At 36.4% G+C, this 10799-nt stretch overlaps 1 protein-coding gene across 1 annotated transcript in view; it reads right to left on the bottom strand.

The window, feature by feature from the left end:
- Positions 1–911: 911 nt before the first annotated feature.
- Positions 912–10799, bottom strand: part of GPD2 (glycerol-3-phosphate dehydrogenase 2) — a 100557-nt gene continuing 90669 nt past the window's right edge. The window contains exons 12-15 of the mRNA XM_015566301.1: positions 5849–5961; positions 5683–5761; positions 5402–5500; positions 912–2309 (exon numbers count right to left, since the gene is read on the bottom strand). Coding sequence (XP_015421787.1) covers positions 2184–2309; positions 5402–5500; positions 5683–5761; positions 5849–5961 — 417 coding nt within the window. The 3' untranslated portion in view covers positions 912–2183. The remainder of the gene's footprint in view (positions 2310–5401; positions 5501–5682; positions 5762–5848; positions 5962–10799) is intronic.

The raw sequence follows: 10799 nt of genomic DNA, 5'->3' as shown, positions 1-10799 counted from the left end.
CAGCATCATCTACATCACATTTATAGGAAAAGGGCAAAACATTCTTTTGCACTCGGAGTAGGTTTTGCAGGGGCTTATCCCCCTATTTCTTGCTTCGTTTCTGAAATCAGGTGAAGAAGCTGTGCAGGTTTAACTAAGAACTTACACACCCAAATGTGGGGGTGCTTTATTCACAGTAAAGACTTGGAGCCAGCTCGTTTCCAAGATGAGTCTCTGGGATCGATGAAGGAGCGTATGTTTTAAAATTAGCAGATTTTAAGCAAAAGCAAATATGCTCAAAAGAAGAAAAGTGTGCTTTTCTTTGTCCTTAAAGGAACTTCACTCATAGCAAAGCGTGCACAAACAAGGCCTGTGTTACAAACACAGCTTTGCCCAGGCCAGTCAGGTCTTAAGCTGGGTCCCTACTGTAATGGATTCAGGGAGGATACAAGTCATCCTTATCATCTCTAGCTAGAAAAAGAGAAAGACAGAGAACACAAGTGTACAGTTTTGTGGTACATCATCTGTAATGGTTGCAAGGACAGCGCTTCTGTCTGTTAAGTGTCACTGGATTCCAAACAGTGAAATGTATCATCTTGATAGAAAAATACTAAATTACAAAGCCACAAGCTTCCATTATTTAAAAAAATAAAATAGCCAGTATAAAAAAAATCACACCTTGAAAGAAAAACTTCACAGTGGTACCTCGGAGCATCCCTTGCTCTGTTTTAGGTTTTCCTTTCGAAGTGGCAAGTCTAAAACATCCTTTAAAAGCAAAAGGAGTGAAGATGCTACCTTAACTGTTTCAGAAGTGAGGATGGGTGAGTGAATTTCCAGTGTTTATACTATAACATCCAGGCTCATACCCCACTCGAATGAGGCAGAAAGATAGGCTACAATATTGACATAAATAGAAATAACAGCACAAAATGGTGAAATGAAATACAGATTGGATTTTTGTTTGTTTTGTGTCTCTCTGTGTGTGTATGTGTGCTGGGGGAATGTGTGTGAGTGTATGTTTGTGTGGTTTTATATTTTTCTGTTTCTTTTTGGTTGATTAAGAACTTTTCCACTGAGTACAGAATGAGAGAGGCTTTAGGTAACCTAAAGGACCTTGAGTGTTGTGCCTTTTTACAAATAATTATAAAGTTACTGAAGGGTTATTTCTATCCTCATTGCTGTCTGTTTACAAATACTCCCCCAAAAGGATGCAGTAAACCAAGCAAAACAGGTCAGCTCTGACAATACCACACGCTCTAACATTTAGGATTTGGGGATTAAAAATTGTGCTATCATATGTGGATCTTTAATAAACACAGGTTTTTAACCCTTAAATGTATTAATTACTCCTGTAAAGATTTGAGAAATTCAGTCTCATCCCATTACATCTAACTTACCACTGAAATGCCGGTTTTAAAGTTAAAACAGCAAGAATCTTCCTGGCAACTCTAATAGTCAAAGAAAAACCAGCAGTGACTGAAGGAGGAAAAAAAAACCACAACGAATTGCTGAGATGAAACTATCACTGTAACTCCCAGAAATGTCAATGCTATCCTTATCTTATACCTGTGATTCTGGAAGCTTTCGGAGTTTCTCTTTCAGACTTGCTCCTGTAACCAGATCTAAATGTTTCCTTCCCTCTCTAGCTTTGCCAGTCATGCTCTACATAGAAAATTGTGCGACGGTTTGGAGAGGGAAGACAGACAAGCTGGAGGAAGGAGTGGTTGAGAGGTCTTCTCTTAATAGGCCACTCTCAGCTCCATTTCTTTTAAGAACAAATACTATCTATCTACAAGCTTAACGTCCAGAGCTTTGGGTATGTTACAAAATTCTTCCAGCTCCTTTTTTCGGTTTCAGCCAAAGCATTCTGCCACTAGAATTGAATTAGAATAAATGAACAAATACACAAAAAGAGAGCATGTCCAGTCTAATCGGTCACAAAATGGATACAAAACATTAAGGCAGGGTGCATCGAAAATGAGGAAAAGGGATAAAATACACTTTTTAAAAGCGAGAGTGAGTGGCAAATACAAAGAGGGGGTATACATCAACATCCTAAAGTTTTGGAATGTTTCCCAGTGTTTAAAAAAAAAAAAAAAAGCAGCTATCCATATCCACTATTTTGGAGTGTTGTATTTCATAACTGTTGTCACATGATGATTTGTTGTTCCTATGTGTGTTGGCCGAGGAGTCACTGCTCACACTCACAATCCTCCACAACTTCTGTCCACCGGAATGGGAACCCTTCTTTCCAGGTTCTCTTCCGCCGTTTTCAGTAGGATCGCCAGCCGGCTTCCAGACACCCTTCCTTTCTGAATAGCACTCATCAGCTTAAAGAGAAAACAGGCAACAGATTCAGAAGGCAGGCTGGCTCACTCCCTTCCTCACGGCGGCGTTTGAATGGTCACCTTTGCTGTAGGCAGAGGTCATTAAGTGCTCCATCAAAAGCCATCACAGGTCCTCTAGTTCAAATCGAAAGAGGACAATGTTTGAATATTTTAAAAATGGGGGCACGGGCAGGTATTTTTTCACTGCTGTAAAAACTACACCCATCTAGCAAAATTGGCCTGCCTTTAAATGCAAATACAATACGTCACTTTTTTGTCCTTTAATGTGCTCAGGGCACATTTTTTTTTTTTTGAGCAACTCAAATACTGGATCATGAGTTCCATTTTAAAATCTTAGAAATGAATCTCAGGGATTGAACAAAGACAAACCATGATCTATATTTAACTACTCTTTTTTAATGTTACTGTACTTGACAACTCCAATTCCCCTAAATCCAAATTCTTAAAGACTGGATAAAGTAATTTACATTTGAGTACTTGAAAATGGACCCAGAGATCTACCTTAAGAACTAAAAGCACTCCGCAGCCCAGATGTTAGCTAATTCATTTTTATCCAATGGATAAAATCAGAATTAGTCTTGAAATTACATGCAGTCAGTGGGCAAAGGCCTTTAATCTTGAAGGCACTTCGCTATTATGAGCGTGGGGATATTTTTTTTCCCTTTTCAAGTTTATGTGATTTTAACTCTTTGCTTTTCTTAGTATCACTGCCTCAATCTTTTATTTATTTATTTATTTAAAAGAGCACTGAGTTAGCCATTCACTGGAATACTTTGTAGGGCGATAGCTTTCAGCTTACAGAGACACATTTCTTTAAATGGCTCTGAAGAAGAGTCAGAGCATGTGCCAAGGCGCGGGATCAGAACTGCCTGACCTTATTAAAAGCTGCTTCACAAGCTACTACCTATTAGAGATTGACTCCTACATGCACAAGTGGCATCAGAGCCCAAACCTAAAAATAAAGTCACGCAACCACGTGATGCCTGCAGGGATCCTTCCAGTGGGGATTATTGAGAAACCAAATCTATACTGACAAGGGTGTTTAATGAGGTAAACGTGGACTCAATCCCGAGGGGGAAAAAATTGTATAAAAAAAACAAAACCCTGACAACATACTTTACATATGACAAATGACGTAACATAAAGAATGCTGACATCTAAATACAGAACAATTTATTGTCTATTGTTTTGTCTCTGAGTGCATGAAGACCTTCAAAGTTTATCAGAGCTAACAAATCTGATAGAACTGGAGCTTTTCATTTATCCATAAACATTATATGATGTACCAGCCTTTAAAAATTCAAAGTTTCTTTAAACATTATATGTATCTTGAAACCATATTACAAGGAGAGAAAAAAAACATTTGGGTGTGAATATATTTTATGAGAAATATGATCAGCAATTTTTAAGTTGAAAATTAGACTCTGTATTTGTACTTACTAGAGGCATGAATAGTCTCTTTCATTAAGAATTGGACAAAAATAATAAGGAATACTCAATTATTAAAAACGGTACAAGAAAACCCACAGATGGTTTAAATTACTTTGTATGTGTTTAACTCTATTGCATTCAAAAAATTACTCAACTCTCAAACCAGAGAGCATAGCATATCCATAAAATTAGATTCTTATTGCTTCTAAAACCCTAGGTCAGTGGTTCTCAACCTTCCTAGTGCCGAGGCCCTTTAATACAGTTCCTCATGTTGTGGTGACCCCCAATTTCATTGTTACAAATTGAGCATAATTAAAGCATAGTGATTAATCACAAAAACAATGTGTAATTATATGTGTGTTTTCGGATGGTCTTAGGCGACCCCTGTGAAAGGGTCGTTCGACCCCCAAAGGGGTCGCGGCCACAGGTTGAGAACCGCTGCCAACCTTACGTACTATTGCTTATTTACAACGCATGAAATGAAACATAAACTATTTCTTTGAAGTTTTCTAAAATACTGAGACAAACCATAAAATATTCTAAAAACAAAGTAGACAAAAATGTATTAAATGATTTCTAATTGCCAAGCACAGATTTTAACCTCAATTCAAAACGTGAACTTAGTTAGCCGGTAAGCTAAAGAACTAAACATCCTTTTTTGTAATGCTGGACACAACCTGTGAAAATTTTCTGCATTTAGATTCAACAATGCTCTTATCTGCAGCTCATCTCCAGAGAGACAATTACCATTTCCTTTGCCTTGATCTTGTTTGTTTAACTTGACACAGTGAAGAAAGGGCTGACATTGACCAAAATCCCCAGCATTAATTTATTTCATGTTCAGCATTCATCATTGCCATGGTGCAAGCAAGACCTGGCAGTCATCTGAAATACCTGCCCAAGAAGCACTACAGAAAAAAGCCTGGCTGCTTGGAAACCAATGCATACTTCATATTATCAGAGTCCTATGGACAGCCACAGTAATGTATGGGTTTGTGGAATTTCTCTCTTTTAAGGAATGATGTGCAGCATCCAATTGGAAGTTAAAGTAGCAAAATGTATTTCCTTCATGGTTACGATTAAAGAATTGAGCCGTGAGTAAGTAAAAATAGAAATGCTTGAATTATATGGTCTTGACCCCAGAATGCATGTTCCCTTTCTTTTGTTTTTCATGTTTTTTATAATGTAAGAATATAATAATAACATTTCAGGATCTCAAGTGAATATGATTCTCAAATGAATGCAACAATCATTTTTAAAACTTTTCCTTAAAAAATTACTTTCCACATTAGAAAGGTTGTGTTAGAGCTCCTTGAAGCAGGTAAAGAATAGTCTGGCAGTGGTATTCCATGGCACACTTCTTTAAAAAGCATACTTCTTACCCTCTTTAGGCCATAATTAACTTAAATTTTATCTAAATTGCCCAATATAACAGAATGTGTCTTATAAAAAGGAAAAAGAATGTGTACCACATAGAGCCTTATCCTTGAAGGCAGACATATCAACTTTTGCCGGCTTCAAGCTCTCTTCTTTTTTCAGAATGAAGTGACAACTGTGTGGACATCAAACTCTATCCTGGAGCAACCATTGGCAACCAAAAGATAAAAAAACAAATACGTGTGTTTCCTTTCAGTACAACTCACCTGCAAAAATTCATCGAGTTCAACTTGTCCATTTTTGTTCAAATCTACTTCATTCAGAATTTCATGTAGTGTGTTTTCATCCATTTGGATATTGATACTCTATATTAAATGACAAAATAAAGATTAACTAAAAATTATGCAAATCCTTTTAATAATGTTACCAACTTTTCAAAAATTAAAAGAGAAATATTACCCATAGAAATACCTACATAAGGAAAAAATATCTAATATAATCTTTACATTCTTTTGCTATCCAACATATTGAGTCAAAAAAAAATTACCTCTAATACACGCTGAACATCAACAGTGGTAATAAAGCCCTTTTGGTCTGTATCAAACTTATGAAATCTCTTCTTGTACCTGGAATACAATGTTGAATAATGGAATAATACACTTATGTAGGTAGAAAGAGAGAGAGAAAGAGAGAGAGAAACTTATTAGAAGTACCTGTCAACGTCTGAAGGCAGCAGGGTAATTTCAGAGTGATCTGTTAACTGTTCTGATCGAGATTTATAACCCATTTCAAAATACAGAAACTTCTTAGCTGTTTCAAGTTCTTCCTAAAACACAGACACACACAAATTTCAAAGATTTATAGTAAAATGTATTGATTTTTTTTCTTTTGATGTTCTAAAAAGAAGCTAGCTTATCCTCACTTATCTGACCAGCACATTTTTATTTCTTCCAAACTTATTGAAGTATAATTTATATTCAACAAAATCCACCTATTTTAGGTACGTAGTTTGATGTATAGTCTACCATGATCAGGACATAGAACACTTCTATCACCCTAAAAAGCTTCCTTCTGCCCATTTGTAGTTCATCTCTTCCCCAGGCAACCACTGATCTGTTTGTTAGTTGTTGTTTGTCACAAGTTTTGCCTTTTCTAGAATTTCATATAAAAGGGCTCATATAGCAGGTAGTCTTTTGCATTTACTTCTACAGCATAATGATTCCAAGATTCATTCATGTTGTTGCATGTTTTATTATTTTGTTTGCTTTTAATGCAGAATACTCTTCCACTAGCAAAATCTACAGGACCAAAATCTGTGGTTTTGGTTAGGAAAAAAAAAAGGCAATTAGAAGTGAAGAAGATATATAGGACTTGAACAACTACTTAGAATGTAGTATGCAGTGTACCCAGACAAACAACATGAGATTAGCTATTCTGAAATTCTGTCACTAGGATTCTGATAGTTGGGTGGAAGTTACTGAGTAATGAGAAGAAACAAGCTATCCTGACTAGTTCTACCTGTTTTCTCAAATGTTCCAGACTCAATTGATATTATTGCTGAGAACACTGTCATTCTTTAAAAAAAAAAAAAAATCACACACACACACACAATTGATTTCAGAGAGGAAGGGAAAGGGAGAGATAGAAACATCAATAATAAGAGAAAATCATTGATCAGCTGCCTCCTGCATGTCTCCTACTGGGGATCGAGCCTGCACCACAGGCCTGTGCCCTGACTGGGAACTGAACCATGATCTCTTGGTTCATAGGTTCATGCTCAACCGCTGAGCCATACTGGCCAGGCAGACATTATTAGTGTTCATCAAGTCTGTCTCTCATCAAAGAACTTTCAAAATGACTCTATTGTACTGTATACTGTTCACAAATTTCTCTTTCCTTCCTTTTACCTATACATATTATCTATACACACCAACCTCCCTCCTCTTGCCATAAGTATACTTCTCAACCCATTGATGTGAGCTTGGACAGATGATTAACTTTGGCCAACAGAACATGAATAGGTATGACATAGGCTACTTTTGAGTAAAACTTAAAAGCATCAGAACAACTTTGCCTCTCTGGTTTCTCTGCCTTGACAAGGGTATAAATCAGAGACACCTGAAGATAATCTAGACTATAGAAAAGAGCCACAGCAGCTAACATGCAGCCTTCATGTAACATGAATGAAAAGTTAATACTTGCCATTGTAAGCTAATCAGATTTTGAAGTTGTTTGTTATACAGCACAATCTAGAGAAAGCTCACTAATGCAAGTCTTAAGTTCCCCAGACTTTCCATCAAAGGATCTTATGTAGATGACAAGTGCCTCTGCTCCTTTTTCTTGGAGAGGGGAAGACAAACTACTTTTCTGAGATTATTCCCTTCCTACATTATTTTCTCTTGAGAAATATATACTTTTTTTTCTCTTAGGAGATTATATTATATATACATAAACTATACATATACTATATATTATCAAAATATGCTATATATCATCTACCTGATATCGCGCACACACACACAATATATAAGGTATATATAGGACTTGTCTGTGAAGTTACAAAAGGCATTCTTCACTGGCAGATTACTCTCTTCATACAAGAAAACCCACCAGTTATTTTAAAAAACAAACAAACAAAAAACATATTTCCATTGCACTGATTTTACCAGGTCACATTCTATAAAACTCATTCAAGATTAATTTCCCTGGAAATAGCTTCTCTGATGCTTCCCTCCAAGAACAAGCTCTTCTTTGATACATCTCCCTTCATCGCCCATGTGAGTTATTCATATACCATCAAGCAAGGAACCATGGAATTTCAAAGTTGGAAGCGATTTTTTCCCTAGAATTCACCCAATGCATCTCCCTAACCTCACATTTTCTTTACAATACCCCAAAAATGGAAGCAGGAGTTCTTCATCTAAAAAATTCTCACAATAGGGTGATAACTCAATACCACTGAAAGCAGCCCATATAGGGATGGCTCCAATTGCTTAAAATTTTTATGTTGAGATTAAACCCATCTCTTTGTAATTCCTCCAATTTGTTTGGGATTAACAAGTACCTAGGAAGAAGTAACTACTAGCTTCATCAATCTAGAGATATGATTCCTATTAATGCAACTTCAGATTACAATTGCATTTGGGGGCAGCCATGATTTACTGTTAAGTGCTAGGCATTCATAGATAACAGAAACCATATTTCACTTTTGTATGTGTTACTGGTAAGTCTTGTCGAATCTATCATGAACGAATGGAATCGTGTTTCTACGTATTGCAAGGTTTACCATGTATCGCTAATTATACCTAATGAAATTTCATCTCTTGCTTCCATTTGTCATTAAACATTCACTCTCCCCCCAATTCCTATTATTGCTGTGCCAAAGATGCATGCCATCAACATTGTAATCTCAGCACTTGAAGCAAGGTAGATTAGGTCAAACCAAGGACAAAATCCTCAGAGACCTCTTCTGAGACAAACAGTGATCATTTGATTACAAATCCACCCATTTAAAAACAGATATCACATGGGGCTTCGAAGAATGCTCTAAGGAACTTAAATACACCATTTCTATAACATTTCCTTGATCTAACAATCTTGCTAATCTTTATGAAAAGAAAATGAGATATCTGAAATGATTTTTTCCTAAATAATTCCTTACTAGCTTCCAATGATCCTACACGTCTTGCTAAACCAATAAAATAAACTTAAAATGCCATAATCTAGAAAACTCTCCAAGAACAATGCTAAGATCACCAGTTTATAAGCTACAAACTATATTTTTCTCTCTTCTCCTTTTCTGGAATTTGGTGCTCCATTTGCCCATCTTTTGTCTTCTGGTTCTGGTTCTGTTTGCGACAATATTTTAAATCTCAACAGTGGTTAAATAAATTCCATCTGCAAATTCTCTGAGTAGCCTGAGGTATAATCTTTCTGGGTTGGCATACAAACTCATTTAGAGCAACCTTCTATTTAAATATCTATTTCCTCTTGCCAATATTTATTTTTCTCTTTGCACACTGAAAATCATTCTTCTTGACCAAAAAGAAAAAAAAATTGGTATTGAACTATAAGTTGAAAAGTTCTCCCTTTTCTCCAGCATTGAAGAATATGGTGCCAGTCTCATCAAACAATCATCTAGGTTAGGCCTCACTGGCATTCTCTTCCATTTGTAAAAGTTGTTTCTTGTGTGCGTGTTTTGTTTTGTTTTTTGTCCTTAGCATTTTTTTTCCCAGCAGTCAGCCAATCCCTGACACTATTTATATACATCCATATCATTCCTAGATACCCTTTCATTGTTGAGTACTTGTCTTCCATCTGTTTTAAATTTGCTGCTTAGCAGCTTGCTTTTTTCAGTCACTTCATTTCTTCACCGGCTTCTTCCCCATTGAAATCAATTTTGAAAGAATTTCTTTTTGTGAGACTCCCTCAATCTATTTAAGTGGTCTTCTCTTTAAAGTCTCTCAATGAAATGCATGCTTTGTCTGAAAGTTATAAAACCTCCTTACCAATCCTATGGGGGCATTTCCCAAAATACTTCCTAGTCTCCTTTTCCCCCAGCCATTCCAAAATGTGAGAGTCGAGTCTGTCTCCAAATAAGTTCCTTTTTGGAGACTGACAGTGCACATAAGCATTTTAAAGGCACCAAATCACCTACACTGAAGAAAATGATTTCATTTGTTTAACTCATAATTTTCCACTCTTTTGACCATGTAGCCATCTTTTGACTTATATTATTTATACCCTGTGGGACACAATTTGACAGTGTTCTATTTCTTAAATATGCCCAGCAACTCCAGTCTCAAACCCCACTACCCTCACATACTGCCTTTCTCCCTAATTGGTTCTTCCAAGTTGGTTGAATTTGATCTTAAATGACAGTTCTCTAAATATTTCTCTACATTTTGGAAAACATACACACATTTCTGAAGTATACATGTGTTATAGCTACTCAATTGGGTTTCAAGGTCCTTGAAACTATGAGCTATTTATTATTCCCCTAAAATATTTGGTATAATGCTCAGCATACAAGTCACTCATTAAGTATTGACTGGTAAAAAGAAGCACAATTCATCTACAGAGGGTTATTTATCACCTTGTTCCTCTTTCACTTTTGCAGGTTAAATAATCCCAATGCTTTTAACCTTTTCTCAGAAGTCCAGCTTTCTAACCTTTAATTCTTTTTTTCCCCTTCTCCTTTGTTCTCTCCAGACTGTCCACAGACCTCATTAACACTCCAATGTCTTGGATACTGAGTAATAACTTTAGGTCTTTTATTTCTGTTCCTTTGTTGAGGGGGATGGGAGAATATTCCTGAGTACATAAATCTGCTCATAAAATTTGAACTGAAGTTAAATCTAGTTTCCTCGGGAGGGCCGAACACACAGTTTACAGAATTTTCTTCCTCCTTTCTACCTCCTACAGCCTGAAATCCTGGCACAAAATATCTTCCTGCATATTCAAATCATTCCAACCATAATTTTTACAGGAACACATTCTCCTCAGTCCTTCTATATGCTAAAAATGATTGGCAGTAGCACAGGAGTGAGTTTCATTCTGTGTAGCCTCCATATATAGCTTAAGTTGATCAAATCAAAACTCCAAACAGGAAGAGCTATAAACCAGTCCCACCAAAGCAGAGGCAAGAGGGCAGGAGGGACAAGC

Source organism: Myotis davidii, unplaced genomic scaffold, assembly GCF_000327345.1.
Source record: "Myotis davidii unplaced genomic scaffold, ASM32734v1 scaffold433, whole genome shotgun sequence".
In the NCBI taxonomy this organism is placed as follows: domain Eukaryota; kingdom Metazoa; phylum Chordata; class Mammalia; order Chiroptera; family Vespertilionidae; genus Myotis; species Myotis davidii.
The sequence above is the reverse complement of the archived record's forward strand: the minus strand, read 5'-3'. Positions and strand labels throughout refer to the sequence as shown.